General features: G+C 34.4%; 1 protein-coding gene across 7 annotated transcripts in view; it reads right to left on the reverse strand.

Moving 5' to 3' along the window:
• The window catches only part of HLTF (helicase like transcription factor), a 54,493-nt gene that overhangs the window by 12,904 nt on the left and 17,221 nt on the right, over positions 1 to 24,368 (reverse strand). For 5 of the 7 annotated variants that reach the window (XM_017523808.2, XM_017523807.2, XM_017523810.2 and 2 more), the window contains exons 8-18: positions 23,275 to 23,370; positions 19,836 to 19,911; positions 18,412 to 18,505; positions 16,269 to 16,348; positions 16,133 to 16,177; positions 15,265 to 15,354; positions 11,247 to 11,344; positions 6,478 to 6,621; positions 5,150 to 5,288; positions 4,514 to 4,649; positions 2,551 to 2,730 (exon numbers count right to left, since the gene is read on the reverse strand). In XM_017523808.2, coding sequence (XP_017379297.1) covers positions 2,551 to 2,730; positions 4,514 to 4,649; positions 5,150 to 5,288; positions 6,478 to 6,621; positions 11,247 to 11,344; positions 15,265 to 15,354; positions 16,133 to 16,177; positions 16,269 to 16,348; positions 18,412 to 18,505; positions 19,836 to 19,911; positions 23,275 to 23,370 — 1,178 coding nt within the window. The remainder of the gene's footprint in view (positions 1 to 2,550; positions 2,731 to 4,513; positions 4,650 to 5,149; positions 5,289 to 6,477; positions 6,622 to 11,246; positions 11,345 to 15,264; positions 15,355 to 16,132; positions 16,178 to 16,268; positions 16,349 to 18,411; positions 18,506 to 19,835; positions 19,912 to 23,274; positions 23,371 to 24,368) is intronic. The other 2 variants (XM_017523809.2, XM_017523806.2) reach the window with 1 other exon arrangement.

Below are 24,368 nucleotides of genomic sequence, written 5' to 3' on the forward strand. Positions count from 1 at the left end.
AAACTATACAACTGCCAAGGGTTAGTATCCAAAAAAAAAAAAAAACTCAAACAACTCAAAACCAAAAAAAAAAAAAAAAAAAAAACAAATAAAATGATACCTATGGAATGCAGATAAAAGACATCTAACATACACAGAGAGAAATAAAATAATGGAACAGAAAACAATATTTAAAGAAAGCTTTCCAGGAAAGGAGGGAAAAAGCCTGGAATCTAAAGATTTAAATGCTACCACAGGGAAAGTCAACAGAGAGGTTGCTGAACTCTAGAGGAAAAAAAGACAAAACAAAACCAGGCTTCTCCACAGAAACATTCAATACAAAATACAGTGGTACAATGACAATATAGATTCTGACGGAAATGGGTGATCCAAAAATTATATAACCAGGCCATCTGAGATATTTAAGTATTTTAAAGCAACAGAAGAAATATAGCCTAATGGCTAAGAGCACAGATTTTTAGAGCTAGCTGGTCATGAATTCAAAACCTGGCTCTGCCAATTTAATTACATAACCTTGGACAGGTGCTTAACCTATGTCTTGAGCTTCCTCAGTTGTACAGTGGCATTGTAAAAGTGCTTACCTCATAGAACTACTGTTATTTAATTTACTACATGTAAAGTCTTTAAAATAGTGCTGGAACTATATTAAGTGCTATACACTAGTCTGCTGCTAGTATTAGTACCGGTAATATTATGGCAACAAATACTTCTGAATATTTAACAATGCAAGGAATAGGCAAAATAACACAAAGGTTAAACTTACAAGCTCTAAACCAAACTGCCAGAGTTTAAATATCAGTCCTGTAATTCACTAACCGTGTGACAATAGTACAATCACCTAAACTGCTCTGCCCTTCCCGTAGACCTGTCTTGGTAAATGGCAACTCCATCCGTCCAGTTATTCAGGTAAAAAGGCTTGACATTATCTTTGATTCCTCTCTTTCATGCACCACAGCATATCAACCAGCAAGTTCTGTTGGTTTTACATTCATAATTTAATAGAATCTAATCATTTCTCATTTCCTTTATCACTACCATGGTAAAAAAACCACCATCATCTCTTTCTTTGATTGCTACTGGTCTCCCTATTTCTCAACTTATTCCTATTCAAACAACCTAAATCTGAACACAGCAGCCAGAGTGATCTTTTAAAAATATAAATCAAATTATGTCACTCTCCTGGCTCAAAACCCTTTAAGGTTTCCTGTAATAAAAAGTAAAACCCAGGCCGGGCGCGGTGGCTCAAGCCTGTAATCCCAGCACTTTGGGAGGCCGAGGCGGGTGGATCACGAGGTCAAGAGATCGAGACCATCCTGGTCAACATGGTGAAACCCCGTCTCTACTAAAACTACAAAAAAAATTAGCTGGGCATGGTGGCGCATGCCTGTAATCCCAGCTACTCAGGAGGCTGAGGCAGGAGAATTGCCTGAACCCAGGAGGCGGAGGTTGTGGTGAGCCGAGATCGCGCCATTGCACTCCAGCCTGGGTAACAAGAGTGAAATTCTGTCTCAAAAAAAAAAAAAAAAAAACGTAAAACCCAAAGTCCTTGAAATATGTATTACACAGCCCCATTCCAATACATCTTTGATATCACGACTATTTTCCCTCTTGTTCATACTATCTAGCCATACTTGCCTCTCTGTTCTTCAAGCTCACCAGACATGCTCCCAACTGGGAGCATTTACACTTGCTGTTTCTTCTGGCTGAAACACCCCTTAATCCCAATCTCCTTTAGATCTTTGCCTATATATCATCTTCTCGTGAGGTCTTCCTTAATGCCCTACTAAAATAGCTTTGGCATTCCCCATCCCCTTTCATTGCTTTATTCCATAAAACTTAATCATGTTTTAAAATTCCATTTCTTCCCATTAAAATATAAATTCCTTGAGTGCAGGGATTTTTGCGTTTTATTCTGCTGTATATCTGTATTGCCTGGCACACAGTGGGCACTGAATAAATTTTTGTTGAAAGAATATGAAAAGAAATAAGATTTTGAACTCGGAAATCTCCTGCTTAGAACAATCTTTCCCAGTCTCTCCAATTCCTATCAAACCTGCTTTGTACCTACCTCACTGAAGTTTTTATGTTTTGAAGATTCCCCTTTCACAGCCCTATTCTGCTTTCACTTGTCTCTTACTCATTCTGTTCCCTATGGGCACTCACATTAAATCTGATCTTGCTTGGACTAGAATTTCACACCTTCTACGAATCCTTAATCTTCTTGTTAAACCTCTTTCATCAGTTCCTATTCCCAGATTTCCACACGATGTTGGAAATAGAAGCAAGCAAGGTCTTCTGGCTAGCAACTAAGAACTTGTCGTTTAATGTAAACTTTAAATTTCTTCCTAACTTAAGAAATTACTTATCTGGTGAATTATACTATTATTTCATTCACTTTAACTATTCATTTGTAAAACATACTATAATTTACAGAAGGAAATTATCTTTCAGTATACTTCAAATTTTATTGCTAACACATCTAAATAATGTCATTCAGTGAATGGGAAACAAAGTAAAACTATTTTTTAACATGGCTTTCTTTCTCCATACCTTCCAATAGTAGCTCTGCCTTCATTTTTCACAGACTGATAAATCTTTCTTTCTTCATCTGAAAGTGTAATGTGCTGAATAAATACTTTACGTTCTGGTAACTCCAAAACAGGTTTTCCTTTAATTTTGCTTGTCTTTGTTCTTCTAAGTGTAATATTTTTAATTAGGGACTGTAAACGCCTAATTAGGATAAAATGAATAATTATGTAACTTTTAATTTCTATATAAATTGATCCAATAAGAACAAAAAAAGAACATTTTAATTTGTTACTATTTTATAGTCTCTGTAACAAAGTTTTTTTCAAATCCCTTATTTGAGGTTTTAGCCAATCTGATAATCACAGAAGTATTTTACAAAAATAAATTAAAACAAATGCAAGGAAATTTCCCCTCAATACCTATCACAGTGTAATGTTCTTATATCCTGCCCTTATTCTCTTAAGCTCTGCTCGCCATTTTTATTCTAATCATTGACTCTTTTACTTCTCAACTGTCCTGCCAACTCTACCACCCAATAGTCAACACTCAAATTCTAAGTATCTATTACATGCAAGGCACTGAATTAAATGTTGTAAGAACACAAATATGGGTAAGATACTACCTTCTGTAATATGAAAATCAAAGGTACATAAATAAGTAATTGTGTAAAGTAGTAAGTGTCCCCAAAATAAAAACATAATATTCAGAAGACAGAGAAATGCTTTACAGGTTCCACAGTCTTCACATTTCTTTTTCAGTATTAGAAAAAAAGAAGTATATCAATTCTTGTTTTCTTCCAAACATTGAAATATAAATACAATTTCCTGGAGTTTAAATAGTTGGTTTTGAAGAATCAAGTGGACAGTACTGCCAACTAGGTTAGTGGCTCTTGAAGCTTTTCACTACGACTCATAATAAGAAACACATTTTATTCCATCTAGCAAAAATATACAAACACATACAAAAGAAATAAATATTTCACAAAATAATACTTTTATGTATCATGCACTCTGATATTTACTTACCTCTTCTTCTCTATTTCATTGTCTTTTTAAATGCTGGCTACCACCTTTATAAAGATTTTTTTATCCCACTAATGGAGCTCAAATCCTCAGTCTATAAACTGCTGCTTTGGCCAAAAAGTTGAACCACATTAGTCCAGCAGCATCTTGCAAAATGGCTATCACTGAGTTTTAGTTTATGTTCTCAACTTTTATCTATCTCCACCAGAAACAACCACATAAAAATTTCTTATACAACTTCTGTTGAGGTCACGGTATATCACATCATTCACTATATAAAGCTATATAGGCTGGGCGCAGTAGCTCATACCTGTAATCCCAGCACTTTGGGAGGTGGAGGCAGGTAGCTCACCTGAGGTCAGGAGTTTAAGACCAACCTGGCCAATATGGTGAAACCCATCCCTACTAAAAATACAAAAATTAGTTGGGCATGGTGGCATGCACCTGTAATCCCAGCTACTTGGGAGGCTGAGAAAGAAGAATCACTTGAACCCAGGAGGCAGAGGTTGCAGTGAGCCAAGATCATGCCACTGTCCTCCAGCCTGGGCGACAGAGCAAGACTCCATCTCAAAATAAATAAATGAATAAATAAAAATAAATAAAGCTATATAAGATACGAAAACTTAATGCACATTAGATTCTCAAAGGATATAAAATTTTTCCTGCTAAATCTGTTAATGGTGGTTTTGGGGCTTTGGGGCTTAGCAACACACAAAGAACACAAAGTTAGGTCTTTCCCTTAAGTTTAGCCAAAACAGGAGAAGGGTAGTTATCGAAAATTAGAAATCTTTGTCTTTCCAAACAAGCATCACTAGGTTCTGAAAGACAAAGGCATTGAGCCATAAACTCTTTTTAAAAGGAAAAGTTAAGAGTCAAGTTAAAAAAGGAAAGAAAATGCCAGCTGGTTCAAGTTGCTAACAGTTACTTGTAACCAATATTAATCATTGTCTGAAATTACTTACCTAAGTCCTCCTTCATCTCCCATTGTGACAGGACGCTGTATTGTTCTATGCCACCATTCTCTATCAATAAATGGTTTAAGTTTTAAAAAGGAAAGAAGAGACCACAAGTCCTTTAAAGAATTCTGGATTGGAGTACCTAAAAATAATAGGAAACTGTTATAACTCTTTGACCAGATTATCCAATAAGACTATCTATTCGGACCAATCAGAGAAGACAACAATTGAAAATGGGCACTCTGTAGCAGGCCAATCACTATCAAGAGTTGGCTATAAGCCTTTATTAAATATACATACATCTCAAGATATAGTTTTGATCTAATTTTTAACTCTCACATGCCAAACTAGCCAAGAAAAAGACTGTGGTAAATTCTACTTTCTCCTTATCAAGTACATCCGCTTATTTGGTTTTTAAAGCAGCAGTACTAGCAAGAAGGAAAAAGCAACTACTTTAAGTTTACATTCTTTTCCTTACTTTCTAGTAAAGGTATTGTGAATACCAAACAGTCTAGAAGATGGGAAACAGAGAAATCAAGATTATGGCTGGATGACTAAAGTGTCTACTCAATCTTCAAGGTTTAAAAATAAGTCTAGTGACTGTTCCATAAGCTAACAAGAATTCAAATGTTGTTATATTACCTGTCAAAACCCATCTTCTTTCTGATTCTAAGTCAAGTACAGCTTTTGTCTGCTGAGCATTTGGATTTCGTATAGCATGTCCTTCATCCAGGATCACTCTTAGCCACCTTATGCTATGTAAAGGACTATCCCCTTTAGTCTGAAATAAATGTTATATATGAATTTAAAACACAGCAAAGTAAAATAGTACTTAATATGATTTGTTATCTAGTTGCTATCATTATTTAATATCAACACTTTGTGCTAGGCACTGCTTTACGCACTATGTTAATTATTGAATACTCACAAGTTTATAAAATAAGTACATATTAGCACATCTCATGTTACAGATGAGAAAACTGAAGCACAACCTGCTAAGTATTTACTCAAAGCACCACAGCTAGTGAGTGGCAGAACTAACATTCACACCCAAGCAGTCACTGGTCAATACACTGAACTGTTCTACCTCAGATTAAAATAAAGCAATGATACAGAAAATGGCAGTTGTTAGCATTACTTGAATTCAACAACATTACTTTCTTTTATATAAAAGGTAGTATTTTTACCAGAAGACTGAACTTTTGATAGCAAGCTATTTCTCAAAAAGTTTTAACTTTTGAACACCTGGAATTATACAGGTAAACAACAATTAGACTACTAATTTGAAAACGTATAAACTGTAACTACAAAAAGAGCATACCTTCAAACTGAGATATTAATCAAATCATTGTGATAGAAAATAATTTTCCAGAATATTAAAAAAGAAAATAAAATTCATTAATAAATTGCTTTATATACTTATAACCCAAATTTAAAATCTTAACTTAAAATGTTCTAAATGAAAAAACAGGCCAGGAATGGTGGCACATGCCTGTAATCCCACAATTTGGGAGCCCGAGTGGGTGGATCACCTGAGGTCAGGAGTTTGAGACCAGCCTGACCAACATGGTGAAACCCTACCTCTACTAAATACAAAAAACTAGCCGGGTGTGGTGGCACATGTCTGTAATCCCAGTTACTTGGGAGACTGAAGCAGGAGAATCACTAGAAACTAGGAGGGGGAGATTGCAGTGAGCTGAGATTGCACCATTATCCTCCATCCTGGGCAACAAGAGCAAAATCCATCAAAAAAAAAAAAAAAAAAGAAAGAAAGAAAAAGGAATTCCTAAATTAGCATCTAAAGAAGATGCAACCCCTTAATGCAAAAAGAAGCAACATTTATTTTCTATATATTATTAAGTAGAAAGAAAAAAAGAGTATAAAGCCTGATTTTTAGAACACTCTAGAAACTTGTGGCATATTTCTTACATTCAGTCTTTAAAAGATCTCTAAGTATCAGCAATACTTACTCCATAGTCATGAGTTAAAATATTATATGTAGTCAAAACAATATCCTGTTTTGAAAGTAAGGCCGGTTCTCTAATACGATCAGGACCATAATAAACATAAAAATTCAAGTGTACATCTGATTTTATATGTTGTCCAAACTGGTCCTAAAGGAAAATTAGGAATATTTTTAATAATGAGCAGCTTAGTGTCAGGCTGAATATATGTATAAAAAAGTAACTGCCCTGGCAGTAGTGTGACAAATGAAACTACTAAAATTGTATGAAATCAAGTTTCCTGCAGTCTAGACCAAAATAGTAGCAATGATAAGAAAAATGACACATACACAGTAATAATAATACATTATATAAAATTTACTTGGCCATACTAATCAGCAACTGCTTCATTTTTAGGAGGAAAAAACCCAAACTTCCTTAAAATAATAGTGAGTTTTATAAAAATATTTAAATTAGAAAGCTCTTTAATGCTGCAATAGTTAGTAGACAATAATATAAAAATTAAACAGTAAAAGAACAATAACGAATATTTTCAAGGACGTGGGCAGAGATTTAAGCACTGTAGCCATTTTCTTTCACTCATTTATTAGAGGCCTACTATTTGCCACGTATCAAATACAATAGTGATGTAGCTAAAAACAAAGAACAAAAAATCATCCCTGACCTTCTTGAGGATATGATCAGTTTTAAAAATGTACTTTTTTCTCTAATTACGAAAACACCAGACCTAGAAGATTTTGAGCAGAAAAAAAAAATAGCATGATTAAATTGAAAAGATACCAAGGAGACACAGCTGGGAAGCTATAAGGGGTGAGATGATAAAGCCCTAAACCAGCATGGTAGAAGTAGGAACAAGACGGAAAGGACAGGTGTGAAACAAACAAACTGAGACTGATGGGACTTGGGGACTAATTAAATACGGAATATAAGTAATAATAATAAGACTAGGATGCCCTGATACTTCAATGACTGCCTAGAATTGTGTATAAGGAAGTTTTTTTTTTTTAAAAAAAAAAAAAAGGAAAAGTGGTATCCAAGAGAGTATTTTAGACCTTTATCATTTTTGGTCACTATAGAATACCTGACTGAAGAAGTATACTAGGAAAATGTAAATAATTACCTGCAGGTAAAAGTGAGTGGTATAGATATGGATTTTAAAGTTAATAGCAGACAGCATTTAAAGCTGCAAGAATAAATGAAATTTCCTGAAGACAGCATGTACAGTGAACAAAAGTTAGGGACAGAGTCTACAGAATATCAACATTTAAGAAAAACACTTAGATTTTTATTGGGAGAAATTACATGATAACTGGGGTATAATTCAAAATATTCCAGGCCAGGTGCAGTGGCTCACACCTGTAATCCCAGCACTTTGGGTGGATCACTTGAGGTCAGGAGTTTGAAATCAACCTGGCCAATATGGCAAAACCCTACCTCTACTAAAAATACAAAAATTATCTTGGCGTGGTAGTGGTGCACACCTATAATTCTAGCTACTTGGGAGGCTAAAGCATGAGAATCACTTGAACCCAGCAGGCAGAGGTTGCAGTGAGCTGAGACTGCACCACTGCACTTCAGCCTAGGTGATGGAATGAGATTCTGTCTTAAAAAACAAAAATAAAAAATAATCCAGCAAAGACAAAGAGGAAAGCACATATATCAGACTTTTGTTAATGTTTAAATCTTGATGAGTAAATGGAGATCTCATTAAAATTTTTTATAATACCGTTTTTAAAAAAATTCCACGCTGTAAGGAAACAAAGAAAAGGCTGATTTAATAGGAACCCAAACAAAGACAGAGAAACAGTAAGTTAGGACAACAAACAAAAAGGGTAAAAAGGCCTGGGATCCAAAGAATACAGAAGTTTCAAGAAGAAAAACAAGGTGGACTTTTAAAGATTTGTCCTATGTTCAATTCCATTCTTCACAAAAAGGTTTAGAGATAGCTTATAAAATAAGACATAACAAAAAGAGTAATAAATGAGTAACATACTCAAAGTAGAAGAAAAGGGGAGCTCATTGGACATGGCAATGTTGAGGTCTGAACATCTCTGCAAAGGGAGTTTCTATAGAGAGCGGAAGCAAACAGCAGACCATGGACTGAAGAAAGTATTAAACATGAAATAATAAAGGCAAAAACACAGAGAAGAGAGGATAAGACATGAAAAAGTAAAGGTAAAAATGCAAAGAATTTCTTAAAGAAATTTGGCAGAAAAGAAAAGGTGATTAGAATCCAGCATGACAAAGATTCCAATATGAGAAAACTGAATCAATAGGTGGCCTTGAAATGGGATGGTACATATTTATAAAAGGATTACACTTGGAATAGAAGAAAACCAACTTTTCTGGAGAACAAAGGGAGAGAACTATAACTGCTGCATTTCTAGACAGTGTTAGGCTCTACTATATATGTATGTATATATCATCCACTCAACAGAAAATGAAATAGGTGTTATTTCATAAGATTACTTTTCTAAATACCCAGAACAAGTATGTGGTAGAAGCAGGATTGGAACCCAGGTCCTACTCCTTTACCTAGATTCTTTGAAGATAAAAAAGGGAATATAAGTCAGTTCTAGCCTGCTCTATAGAATGCTAGATCCTTTACCTGAGAGCTAGGAAGAGAGTGTCTTGTTGAGATCATAAAATTTTAATTACTGATCACTGAGATTAAGATTGTTTGGATGTTCGTCCCCTCCAAACTTCATGTTGAAATGTAATCTCCAGTGTTAGAGGTGGGGCCTGGTGGGAGGTGTATGGATCATAGCTGCGGATCCCTCATGAATGGCTTAGTGCTATCCTCTTGGCAATGAGTGAGTTCTCTAAGTTTACAAGAGATCTGGTTGTTTTTAAGTTTGTGGCATCTTTCCACTCTCTCTTGCTCCCAGGCTGGCAATGTGATACTAAGTCCCCATCACCTTTGCCATGAGTGTAAGCTTCCTGAGGCTGTGTAAGCTTCCTGAGGCCTCACCAGAAGCAGATGCCAACACCATACTTCCTGTAAAGCCTGCAGTATCATGAGCCAATTAATAAACCTCTTAAATTACCCAGCCTCAGGTATTTCTTATATGCAAGAATAGACTAACACAACCATGAATCCCGATAGCCAAACCACTCCTCATTCCTTTAAATTCAGAGTGTGCATGATCTCACTTGGCAAGATTTTGCCATGGTTTTCTTTCTGAACTTTGTACTACCTGAACTTTTCTAAATATAAAATTGTAATTAAATACTGATTACTCATTTTAAAAATACATCTCTATACCCCAAGCCCTAAAATAATCACAGTTATATTATTTATATCTCCATTAATACTCTAAACCTCATCCTGAAACTGCCATTTAAGTACCCATGTACTACCCTCCCCATAACAAACAACGCATTAAAGAAAGCACAGTTTTGTTGGAATAAAAAAATAGCAACAGACCATTAACACTCATTCTTCTGGTCCTAAGAGGAAAAATGATATACTAATAAGGACAAGGTATAATTTCTTTTTTAAAAAATAAACCAAAAACTTATAATAAAAAATGGTAATTCATGTCATGGAAGAAAAGGCTATATAAAGTCAAGAAAAGGCCACTCAATTTGACAATTAGACTACCACAAATAGTCTTTTCCAATGCAATTTAGAGAATAGTAGAAGCCAGATTACAATGAATTAAGGAACTAGTAAGTAAAGGCACAAAGTAGAAATTAACCCCCAAGAGGTATGACAGTGAAGGAAAGCAGAAGAGCAGCAACTTAAATATGCATATCAAGAGAATGTATTTTAAAATGAAAAAGACCTGAGTATGTATCATGAAAGAGCCAGTGGGAAGAGACTGAATAACCAAGTGAGGGGAAAAAAAGAACAGATAAGCGAGTGCGGGAAAAGAAAGAATCCAACATGGAGACTAAATACTGGTCTTACAAAGAGTAGGATCTCTTCCTGCTCTGAGATAAGTATGGCCAGGAGAATAATTAGATAAGCAGATAAACTTGGAGGTAGCAAGAATGGTGAGTGGTCCTTATGCTCACAGGACTTCCAAGAGAGTCATTATTTCATTGTAACAAGAAGTTTGAAGCTCCAACTAGGAAGGAAACATAACCAAGCCGTAAATAAACAAATAATCAAGAGGTTCCATTCCAATGTTCTGTTTTAGAACAGAAAAGCAATTTGGCAAAAAAAATTTCTGGTGGGTAGTCTTAAAAGAATAGGCTCTAGATTCAAAATGTTGAGACTGTATCTAAGATCCATCATTTATTAAATGGATGACCTTAGGCAAGTTACTTAACCTATCTGTGTTTCAGTGTGGTCACCTGGAAAATGAGAATAACAGTTTTGAGAATTAAATCAGAAAAATCTCTTTTTAGAGATTAAGGACAAACCAAGTACATAGGAGTTCACTAAATGTTGTTAGTGTCATAAAAGTAAGTTATTATTGGTAGAGCTCTTAGAAAAGAGTTCTTCTAATAGTCAATTTGTAAATATAGTGGAGTCAAACTATTCGTCTTTCCCACTTTGGGGGACAAAAATAGCAAAGGCAGAAATACAAACCAAATCTTATGTTAGCAATCGATTATATTCCTTTACCTTCTCTACTATAAATCTTCAAAGAAAAATTTCTTCAATTCAGCAAACATAATCTAATTCACCTAACAATTATTTGAACTTAGATATGAACTGATGACCAAGTATATTTCCCCCAATGAATGACTCTTTAAATGGATACTTTTTACCTTGTAGATAAAATATAAATTATGCTACATTTTGAAAGGGCTTAAAGACTTACAATCCAGTTGCTTAACACAGAAAGTGGACAGATGATGAGTGTTGTTCTTGGTTTCTCCTCAACATCAGTTTTCTTTGACCCCTCCACTGCACATGCTCCTAAAAAATGAATCACTGTTACAACCTTTAGCTGTTTTTTTTTGAAATATATATGTTAATAAGGAAATGGTAATAATGTGCCTCCATGAAAAGATAAATTAGGAACAATTAAAATGAAGCAGATGGACCTTTAACAGGGATTAAATTTTACCTCGTCACTTAAAAAAGCTAAAAATCCACATAGTGATTATGAGAAGAGCCAACGGACTGTAACAGGGAGTGGGCACAAGAAGGAAGTCTCTAGTGTTTCCTGATAATTCATCATAGTCATCCATTAAAACAAACATTTGTTTTATGCAGTTTTCTGAATTTGTGTTATATTTAGTTTGGCAGCCAGCTAAGATGGCCCCCAATGAGCTCTACTTCCCAGTATTCATAATCTTGTGTAATCTCCTCTCACACTCCAACAGGACTGGTCTGGGTGACCAACAGAATACAGCAGAAAAGATGGTATGTTACTTCTGAGATAGGTTATAAAAGATGAACCTTCTGTATTGGGTCGAGCTCACTCTCACATTTGTTCTCTTTCGAATCTTTCACTCTGGTGGAGCCAGCTGCCATGCTGTGAGGACACTCAGGCAGCTTATGGAAGGATGCACATGGTGAGGATCTGAAGACTATAGTTAGCCAGCAAGTATGAGGTCTGTTGACAACCATGTGAGTGAACTTGGAAATGGATCCTCCCTAAGTCAATGTTCAGATGATGGCAGCCCCTGAAGAAGTTTGACTACAACCACATGAGAGACCATAAGCAGTTAAACCATCCAGCTAAGCCATTCCCAGATTCCTAGCCTTGTCAAAATGCGTGAAATAATAAATGTCTGATTTTAAATGACTAAGTTTTAGGATAATCTGTTGCGCAATAATAGGCAACTAACATATTTACAACAAAAATTCTTAATACTTTTCTGTGAAGCATGTTTAAAAAGAGTAATAACGAAGTATTTTTACAAATTCTTGAAATAACTTCTAGACCTGGTATCCCTTACCAATGGAGTATCTTCCAGTAAACTTAGTTAAAACACAAATTTCTGAGTTTTTAAAAAATTACATTTTCATACTAATTTCAAAATTTAAATGGCAGGTGAGCAAAGTATCATACTATATCTATGTATCATTCCACAACCTTTTTCTCTCAGTGCTATTTACCATAGTCCCTCCTTATCCGCTGGAGATAAGGGTTCCAAGACCCTCAATAGATGCTTAAAACCACAAATAGTACCAAACCCTATATATAATCTTTTTTCCTATATATACCTATGATAAAGCTTAATTTATAAAGTAGATGCAGTATGAGATTAGTAACAATAACAAATAATAAAATAGAACAATTATAACAATATACAGTTGACCCTTAAACAACTTAAGTTTGAAGTATGTGATGCACTTACATGCAAATTTTTGTTAACCAACGTGGATTAAAAATACAGTATTTACTGACTACAAAACTCATGTATATGGAGGGCTAACTTTTCATATATACTGGTCCTCCAGGGCAGACTGTTGCACTTGAGCACCTGCACATTTTGGTATACACAGGGGTCCTGGAACCAATCCCTGACATATACTGGTGATGCCTGTACTGTAATAAAAATTATGTGAATGTGGTCTCTCTCCATCTCTCAAAATATCTTATTGTATATAATATTTTAGGACTGAAACTGCAGAATGTGAAACTGCAGAAAGAACAACTGTGTTTGGAATTTATACTTATTAGTATTTGTAGCTCTAGTGTATTCATTTTAACCTGTGCATAGCATTATACTGCATAAGTAGACTACACTTTATTTCCCATTCCCCTACTGGACAATATGTACATTATTTCTAATATTTCAATAAAATAATGCTGCAATGAAAACCACTTTTTCACATCTCCTTATTTATATCTACAGAGTTAGAGGTGATTTATATTCAGCTTCCATTATATTTTTGCCCAGTTGCTCTTGGTAATTGGCACTCTCACCACTATGAATGAATTCCTGTTGCTGCACAACTTTGTCAATGCTTGGCATTGTGAGATTTTTTTAATGTCTGAAAATATAATGAGTAAGAGCATCCCGCTCTTCCTTTATTTTACGTTTTTGAGAATCGGTCTCACTCTGTCACCCAAGCTGGAATGCAATGGAGCTATTACAGCTCACTGCAGCCTCAACCTCCCAGGCTCAAGTGGTTGTCCCACCTCAGCCTCCTGAGTAGCTGGGACTACAGGGATGTGCTACCATACCCGGCTAATTTTGTGTATTTTTTTGTAAAACGGTATTTCACCATGTTGCCCAGCCTGGTCTTGAACTTATGGGCTCAATCCACCAGGCTTGGTCTCCCAAAGTGCTGTAATTTCAGGTATGAGCCACCATGCCTGCCCTTTAATTTTAATTTGCATCTCCCCAATAATTATGAGTCAGCATATCTTTTCCAATGTTCTCCAATGTTTCTAATTCTAAGTCAGCATATCTTTTCCACTTTCCTTTAACTTACATCTCCCCAATAATTCTGAGTTGGCATATCTTTTCCACTTTCCTTTAATTTGCATCTCCCTAATAACTCTGAGTTGGCACATCTTTTCCAGTGTTACCTGGTTATTTGGGTTTTCTTTCTATGGACTGCACATGTATATCCTTTAACTATTCTCCTACTGGAGAATTTCTGTGGACTGCGCATGTATATCCTTTAACTATTCTCCTATTTTCCAATTGTTTGAGAAGTTCTTACATAGTCTAGAATTGAATCCTTTGTCAGTTATACTTAACACACATATCTTCTTCAGCCTTACCATTCTTTACTTTGTTTATGGCACCTTCAGATGCATGGAAATTTAAAATGTAGTGGAATTTAATCAAGCTTTTTCTTATGACTTTTTGTTTCTTATTAAAGAGATCACTATCTGCCTGAAAGAAAATCAAGATTATGGCTTCTGTCTCCACTCATAGAGTTTTGTTTCTGTTCTGCTGTTCTTTCAAAGATATGCTTAGTTTGATTAAAACCAAAATGACACACAGCTGTGACTTTTAAAAGTTTCTCTTTTGTATCACTGCTATGCATCTGCAGCTGAAAGGGGCTTCTAATGTGTAATTTAATCATATCTTAACTGAAATTTCCACATTTCTTTAAGTTTCTAAAATCAGGGTAAATAATCCACCTGACATGCCTATATTTTCTAGTCCTAATTATCTGATTCTTGGGCCAAAAGTTGGCTCTTTCTCATGATTCTATGTTAGCTCAAATATCTCCTTCTAAAACAAGCCACTTCAAGTCAATCTTTACTTCATTATCTTCCTTTATTTCCTTCACATTACTTGTCATTATTTAAAATTATGTTTACTTGCTTATTGTATGTTTCTCCCATCATTAGGTTATATGTTCTATGGAAATAGATAGTCTGCTATATCCCCAACATGTAAAATAATGGAGACCAAGGAGCAGAGATATAACTTGTCCCAGATCTCCTCAACCTTAGTTCAATCTTTTCCCATTTCAAATATTTAGTTTCTTAAGCAGTGATGTTTACCTATGAATTACAAAATATAAAATTATAATAAAGATCACTAACATTTTTAAATGAAAAGCAAATTCTAATATCAAAAATTAAACCTTTAACTTAAATTAATCCAAATTAAATTAAGCTTTTTAAAGCAGCCACAAATTGCTTTGTGCCTTCACTAGAAGAAATATCTTTGCTATCCAGAGGAGTAAGGCCCCCCCATCACATTTTGACCCTAACTAAAACAAATACAATAGGAAAAGGCAACAAAAGGAAAACAAATTATGACGTAGCTTTGTTTTTTTAACAGGCTATATACTTTAAAAAATAGTCTCTATTTTTTAACTTCTTGTAATATGGTTTTATAAATTTTAAAAATTTTAATTTTTTTCATTCAAAAATAGAAAAAAAAAAAAGCTAGGAAATCAGGATATTTACTGACCCTTTTTCGACATTTTCTTTTTTGTTGTAGGAACAGATGAGGTTAATGCACATGCAAATGCCACATCTTCTATAACCTTAGAAGACCCTGCTGATAAAACAACAAAGAATCTTAAATTTTTTTCAAATTATCTCCTGTGCTAGAGTACAGGTACTTTCTAAGGATAAGAAATAGAATACCATTTTTACCCTCTCTATTGTAAGAGCTTATATTATTAAATTAAAATATTTGTAACCGAAATTGCTACCTCTGACACTAAGCATATCTTTTCAACTTACAGAAATGATGTAGTCATTCATGGTAAGATTTGAGAAGAAGAAATTAAAGTAGGAGCAGTCATCTGCAAAGTGATTGAGCTCTCAGGTGGAGGGAGAATTTTTCAAGGAAACAAATAGTTTGATTTTTAATGATAAGGCTGCCAAATTTTCAGATCAGTCAATATGATCAGTTATTTTCCAAATGAAATACAATTTCTCAATAAATGAGAAATATAGTATGATCTGAATTACAGGAAAATAAATAATGTAAACAGTAACAGTATTGCCAGAAAGACATTCTCAACCTAATTTTGTTATTACTATTCATACTACACACATAGGTTTTATAGAACTCATTATATAGGTAGTAGAAAATTGTTTTAAGAAGAGTTTAAATATTATTATCCCTTAGATTTTAATTTGAAACTATTCATTTTACTCCTTTACAAAATTAATTTAACACACATGGTAAGTTCTATGAAGTTTCAAATGTAAACATCAGCCAAGTTTAAGACCTTTTACTAAAATATTCCAACCTAGTGAGATACAAATCAATGAAGCTGTACTTTAATAATCTTTAAGTCTAGATTATAGGTATATAGTATACATACCTTTCACCCTGCCTTTAGTTTCTGACTGTATGTTTTTCAGTTTGCCTAAAAATAAAACCAAAATAAACATAAAAATCTGCAAAATGGGACATTTGGATATAGGACACATTATCAAATCAAATCTATTACATGTTACCTTTCATTTTCTGTGGCATTTCACTTGTTTCAATTTCCTCTGAATCACTGCTTTCTATGTACTGGACAGCAGTTTTTCTTCTAAAATTAAGTATACACAAAGAAATTTTTGGACCAACCCGAAGCAAAATGAGATATACAAACATGTTTAATAAATGCAATAAAAAACCTTTGCCTTATTTATTTTTTGAAAAATGTTTTAAAAGATTTTGACAAATGAAAGTCAAATCTGCTAAAAGCATTCTGCTTTCACAACCAGATAGATGCATTTACTATAAAAATGGAGTACCACTATTATTGTCTTTTGTCAAGGACGCAGTACAGTGACACAATCAGAAGTCACTGCAACCTCATACTCCTGGGCTCAAGTGATCATCCTGCCTTAGCCTCGGAAGTACCCAGGAGTACCTAGGGCTACAGGTGTGTGCCACCACACCCAGCTAATTTCACTATTATTAAAATAAATTTGAAAAATTCAGTAATTCTAAAAAATTAATAATTTCAATACAAGGTTCAATATTTGGTAGTTCAATTAAAACATACAAAACTAGAACAAAAAAGAATTGGCTCTTGGTTAGGCACGGTGGCTCATGTCTGTGATCCTAGCACTTTGGGAGATGGAGGTGGGCGGATCACCTGAGGTCAGGAGTTTGAGACCAGCCTCGCTAACATGGTGAAACCCCATCTCTAATAAAAATACCAAAATTAGTTGGGTGTGGTGGTGCACGCCTGTAGTTCTAGTTACTCAGGAGGCTGAGGCTGGAGAATTGCTTGAACCCAAGAGGCATAGTTTGCAGTGAGCCAAGATCCTGCCATTGCACTCCAGCCTGGGCGACAAGAGCAAAACTCCATCTCAAAAAAGAAAAAAAAGTTGGCTCTTATCAAAGAAAATACAAGCAGCCAAAAGGGAAAAATATAATTCTTTCACAATAGAAAATTTCATAAATTTTGTGTAGGAAGCATAACAGGGATTAAGTGCCTAAAAGCAATAAACTCTGAAGTCAGACTGCCTAGCTTCAAATCCCCATTGCACTACTAATTTGTTATGTGATTTTAAGTTAATCAACTAATCTTCAATGCCTCTGTTTCCTCCTAAGGAAAACAGAAATAAAAATAAAAATATAATCCTTATACAATAAAATATTACTACATGCAAAAGCCCCTAAGAGTACCTGTTACACAATAAGCATATCTGTATTAGCTACAACACGTGTGTTAGTTGTGTTTCTCATGTCTTCACCATTACTATTTCCATGTCCTTTAATCTGATATGGTCCCATTAACAGTGTTCTGTTACCCAGGTTGATGGTAAGTTCAAAGTTGTAACATTTGTCATTTATCTAAATCTGAAGCGATTAGATTTAGAAAATACTGGTGAGTGCTGGGTTTGTGCTTAGTTCAGACAGCTACCAATGACAGAACAATTAACACAGCCACAGTTTCAAAACCTTTGTTGATGAAACAGCTAGCAGAGACAGATGTGTGATGACTTGTGTAGATACTGATGGCAGACAATATAATACAACAAAAGCCCAGTTTTTAGAACTACATCAGAGGATAAATGAAGTTTGTAAAGTTAACAGATTCAAGACAAGATCAGAGGGGAATTATGACTTTTATTCAAATTCTCCCTCTAGTCTATGTTAATATAATAATGTCCACAAATAACTTTCTCATGTCTTAGTTCCATTACATGTGAAGAACTGAAATGAGCAAGAATGCTTTTGTCAAGCTAGCCAATAAAATATTCTTCAGTTTTCATCTCCTTAAATCCATAAAGAAAACTTCTAAAGTCCCCCCAAAAAAAGCAAAAATCTCAGTATCCAGATCTTAGTTCCTTGATAAAATAGAAAAAAAGTAGTAGAAAGATAAGTGATTCTTAAAATTTAACCAATTCATTTCTTTTACAGGTCAGTATCGTTTTTTTTTCATCTGTAAAATGAGAATACCCTAGCTGCCTAAGCCATAGTGATCTTGGAAGTTTCAAATTAAAGAATGTATTTAAAAGAACTATTTAACTGTTAATATAATGGTATATTAACTATATTAACTATTTAATATAATGGTCATCTCTCTCTCTCTCTCTTATACATAAGAAAACAGTCTAAATAAACCCATGACATAAGCAAACCATAATTGTTTACCTTTTAGGGCGGGAGCTAGACAATTCTGACATTCGATACTTATTCTTCTCCTTGACATCTGAAATACTGGGTTGTTCACTACATCTAGATGCTTCTATTTCAAAGAAAAATGCAAATATAGCATATTAGTAAGTTGTCTCAGAAACTAGTATTATCCTTCCTAAAACCATGGTTTTCTAATTATTTACTTTCAGTTTTCTTAACATCTTCATTCCTTTCGTTACTCTATTTTCTTTTTTCCTAATCTAGTATTTTCTCATTTCTAATTAGAAAGCACCTTCACATTTTTATGACCCAGTCTTTCCTCTGTACTCATCCAGCCAATCCTCACACTGGCTGAATTTTTTGCTGTAGCAAGGCAGCTAAGAGTCACTGGAAAAAAATAAGCAGAACCACAAATAGGTGCTGCTATAAATTTATATGTTCAAATCTCAGCTGTCACCCTGTGTCACTTGAGAACTCGTTTTACTAAACACTGTTCAGCTCCCCTGCCCATTCATCAACATGATCCACACCAGAATGATCCATACTACATTGACCCCTTTGCCTAGATTCTAACTCCTTTTATTCCAAGATGACCTATTTCACTTTACAAAGAAAATGAGATGGTATCTTCCATAAAATCTCAATTTTCCTATCTTTTAATCTACTCATTTATCTGTACTTTTCCTTAACTGTACTTTTTTCCTTCTAACTCATCCACCTATTCTGCTAACTCATCTACCTATTCTCCTGATCCTATTTCCTCCCACAACCTACTAGTCTCTCTACTAAATCCAAAATCTCATGGATTCCTTTCTTAAAATCACAGAAAGTCAAAAAAACAAAAAACCTCATCTTACTCTTAACGCAGCGACCTTTCTGTTTCTTTCTTATCCCAAACTTAAAGTAATAGCAAGCAATTGTTATTTATAATTTTTCACCTACTACTCTTAAAATATTTTCAGTCTGTTATATTTATCTTTAGAAATTAATTTTATGAAGGTCATTTAACTGCAAAATCCATATATCTCTTTCCATTTCTCCTATGACTTCAGAATTTGGCTCTAAAGCTAGCTTTCTAGCATTATCTGCCATTGTCCATGCATATTTCATTTTAAATACCATAAAATTCACTGAGGTCCCAGAATAAAATATGCTCTTTTTAAAGTACTCTTTCATGAGATTTTTTTTACAACCCAAAATGCTCTTCCCCAGTTCTCTAAAAGGTTTACTATCCAATTCAATGATCTCCTTGATGAAACCTTTCCTACCAATACTCAGGGAAGTCCTTTTAAAAAAAGAGATCCTAAATTTTTGTACAGTACAAAGCCAAAACTAGAATTATGATATCAGGCTAAAAAAATCACAAATCAAATACTGGGTCATATTCAAATTAAAGCTTACCAAGTCAAATATTGGGTCATTTCAAAATTCAAATTTACCTTTGCTTAGTCCATCTGCCTTTTCACTGGTATTGTTTCCTCCAAGTTTCATAGAGTCATCGTTAACATTACATTCCTGGGTAAATAGGCATATTTCTTAAACAGTACTGCTATCGATTATTTTTCCCCCACAGAAATCATTAGTAACATGTTATCATGCTATCAGTTTTAAATAACTTTAAACGCACCTTATTTTATATTGCTTTACTTTGCATAATAAAAACTACTTAAACTGCTACCCAATTCTGGAGCAACTGAGGGGAAGGGTGAATAAGTGAAGAGGAAAACATACAAATTGATTTAAAATTTTTTCACGGGTATCTCAGAAAAAGAAAACTAGTTGGTCTTTACCTTTTCAAAAGGAACACCAAAAGCAAATCTCAATTATAAACGACATATTAGTTATTGTGAGAAAAATTCAAGAACTGGGATTTACTTCATAGTTAAGAATTCTCAGACTTCAAACTTTTCAAACCAATGTTCCATGTTCAGATCTTTAATGAGGCTGCCATTGTCATCCTCTTTTTCTCTGGAATTCTCAGGGAAAACAGCTCTAATATATAATAGTACAGGTCCCAGAGTGTCCTCTCCTCTTACGCCATGGAGTCTTGCCCGTCCATTTTCTTTTTCTTTTTCAATGCACCTTTGTTTCAAAATGCATCAATATACACGAGTTGAAAACAATTCTATAAAAGCTGAATTGTTAAGCAAAAAAATCCCATTAGAATTAAGTCTTACTAAAAATGTGGTTGAAAAGATTCATCCCCTATAAAGGTACCAATCTAAATAAATTAAAAATCTACCAGGCTCAGTGGCTCATGCCAGCACTTTGGGAGGCCGAGAAGATCAACTGAGGTCAGGAGTTTGAGACTAGACTGGCCAACATGGCAAAACCCGTCTCTACTAAAAATACAAAAATTAGCCGGGCGTGGTGGTGGGCGCCAGTAATTTCAGCTACTTGGGAGGCTGAAGTAGGAGAATCGCTTGAACCCAGGAGGCAGAGGTTGCAGTGAGCTAAGATCGTACCACTGCACTCCAGCCTGGGTGACAGAGGGAGACTCCATTTCAAAAAATAAAATAAAATAAAATAAATTAATTAAAAATCCAAAATACAATATTTTAGAGATATAACTAGAAGTTATTTTAGTTAACTTCTAAGCATTAGTTCCAAGAAAGAGATAGTAAAAATGCTTTTCATCAAATGTCCTATCAAGTCTTCAATAATTACTATAATCACTATATTAAACAGTATGCAAAAAATCTAAGTTTATTCAAACATAAAGGATGTCCTTTTTATTATTCTTTTTTTCTTTCTGAGATGGAATTTCTGCTCTTGTTGCCTAGGCTGGAGTGTAATGGCATGATCTCGGCTCACTGCAACCTCTACCTCTCTGGTTCAAGTGATTCTCCTGCCTCCCAAGTAACTGGGATTACAGGCATGTGCCACCACGCCTGGCTAATTTTGTAATTTTCAGTAGAGACGGGTTTGACCATGTTGGTCCGGCTGGTCTCAAGCTCTTAACCTCAGATGATGTGCCTGCCTTGGCCTCCCAAAGTACTGGGATTACAGGCGTGAGCCACCACGCCTGGCCTTGCATTATTCTTTATATTATTTTGCTCAGTAAACTTTTTCTCCATAAAATTCAAAGATAAATTTTTCATCAAGTCTAACCTGGATGAAACAATAGTATTTTCAAATTTAGGGGACTTTTAAATCAATAATATTTCACTCTATTTATGTTTGGAATATCTAAACCTACTTGAAAGAGTGACTTTTTTTTTTTTAAATAAATACCTGGCTGGAAATCACATCTTCAGCTTCCATTTCAATTAAGTAGCAACCCAAATATCCTAAAACCTTCTTACTATACAACACCTTAAATATATAACTGATCTTGGGGAAAAATAAGAGAAATCCTTACTGTTAACTGGTAATTTCTCAATTAATAATTGAGACTAAAGCTGAAGTAGTCTTATGTGCTTCTATCAAATCTGGCAATCTAAAACTTCAGTTTTAATAACCAAATGTAGGAAGAACAAGACATAAAACATCAGGTTGTTCAGGGTAAGGAACTGAATCTGAGACTTTAACTCTCAATAAAAGTAGAACGAAGGAAATATAACTAAGTATAGACAATAAAATAATATCTCAGTAGCAGTGACAGGAAACTGATGTACTGCCTTCTCTGAAAACTAAAAACTAGGAAGAACTGTAATTCAGAAGAGTTCAGAAAAGAAGTATATTGCACACATCTTTTTGCTATTTCCTTCTCTTTAAGTTATCTGAATTTTCAGGTAAGAAAAGAGGTAACTGTTCCTCTCTAATAACATTTATTTTCTCAATCAATTAATTTTTAATTCTTAGAGACCAAATACAAATGTATGTTTATATTTTATATACACACACAGACACACACACACACACACACACACACACACACACATGCACATTAAGTATCAAGAAAAGTCACCCTTATTCTCATCACTAGGATATAAATTATTAACATTTTGGTACAGATAGTGTATATGAATGGACTTAAAACACACATGAATATATTATTTATAAAATGAGGAATCAAACTCCATACAAAGATTTGTACCTGTAATTTTTTAACAAAAATCATGAAAGTAATTATTCATCAAAAATAATACTTTGTGGTTTCATAATCGTAAATTTTATGGCTATATCATTTAACTGTTCCCTTGTCAAAAGGTGTTTCAAATTGTCCACCTTTATTTTATGTTTATTTGTTTTAGAGACAGGGTCTCACAATGTCACTGGAGCTGGATTGCAATAGCGCAATCATAGCTGACTATAGGCTCGAACTCCTGGGCTCAAGCAATCCTCCTGCTTCAGCCTCCCAAGCAGGTGGAACTACGGGCGCCAGTCAATATGCCCAGCCTACAAACTGTCCACCTTTAAAACAATGTTGAGAAAAAAAAAAAACCTGTACTTTCTTTGGAAAAAATGAATTTCTGGTAACTCCCTTCAGATACTTTCTTAGAAATGACATTATTGACTGGCAAAATTGTTCAAAGATTATAAACAACTTTAAGGCTCTTGATATAAATTATCATTGCTTTCAACAATGTGATACCTGCTGATGGCTCACACCTGTAACCTCAGCACTTTGGGAGGCTGAGGCAGGTAGATCACTTGAGCTCATGATTTCAAGACCAGCCTGGACAAAATGGGCAGAGCTTGCAGTGAGCTGAATTTTGATACTGCACTCCAGCCTGAGCAATAGAGCCAGACCTTGTCTGAAAAACTAGAAAGAATGTGACACAAACTTTCATTCTTATCAGCAACACATGAGAGACAGAGAGATCATTCATCACATTTCTGGAAATACAATTTCTTTGTATTTTAAAGGATGAAATTTAGAGATTTAACAGTAAACTGGAGATTTCATAGAAATCGCACTTACTACTACTTTACCTTCTTCAGTAGATTCTTTTTAATTCTTTCAATAGGAAGAGGTCTTCCATCATGGAAGTTGGTAAGGATTACTGCAATAGCTGTAAGAGTTTTACCCTTAAAAATGTTTTAAAAAGACAAATGGTTAGATTCTGAAATCCAGTTCCCCAGAAAAATATTCCCATTTTAAAATCAAGTAATCGAGTATCAAATATCATTCAAGGCCACAAAAGTATATTGTATATACAGGATAAGAAAAAATGAATATTTTATTTAGTTAGAAAATGCTTTCCCCTCACTGCAATATTAGGAACTGTTAAATGATTTACACTATAAAATACTGTAAGTATCTCTGAGAAATGTCATTTTATTGAATGACTGCTATTCTACAATTCTACATTTAACCCTGAATTATTGATTTTTATCATGCAACTATTTATAACTACTCATTTGCCATGAAGTTCAGAGCTAAAGTGATTAGTAATTCCAGTATGCATATAATCATTTTATTAAAATTTAACTTAAAGATAATACCAAGCTTAAGTCACAACTTATCCATAAAACATAAAGGACATATTTCTTATGCATTTTTCTTAAATGGAACCATGTAATTTTTCAATATTTACTGCAGCTTAATTGATAGTTGGCAATACAAAAATAAATCTCTGGCAATTTTAAAGCACTGTAAAACAGCGTTTCAAAGTGTGGTCCATAGGCCACTGGGGATAGGGAGGGTTTTCCAGGAGCCCTTTAGGAAAATGTGAAGTCAAAACTGTTTTTATACTACTACTAAGACACACTTTATTTCTGTTAACATCTGCACTAATGCTACAAAAAGCCCAAATGGCAACGGTGAAAAAAGTGCCTCAGCATAAAATAAAGCAGTTGGCACTAAATTATATTAGCAGTCATGATATTCTTAACTGCCACATACAGTTAAAAAAAAAAAAAAGCTTTCCTTAAGAATGTTCTTGGCCGGGCGCAGTGGCTCACGCCTGTAATCCCAACTACTTCAGGAGAATCAGTTGAACCTGGGAGGTAGAGGTTGCAATGAGCCAAGACTGTACCATTGCACTCCAGCCTGGACAACAAGAGTGAAACTCCATCTCAAGAAA

Source organism: Cebus imitator, unplaced genomic scaffold (assembly GCF_001604975.1).
Source record: "Cebus imitator isolate Cc_AM_T3 unplaced genomic scaffold, Cebus_imitator-1.0 Scaffold30, whole genome shotgun sequence".
NCBI classification, from domain to species: domain Eukaryota; kingdom Metazoa; phylum Chordata; class Mammalia; order Primates; family Cebidae; genus Cebus; species Cebus imitator.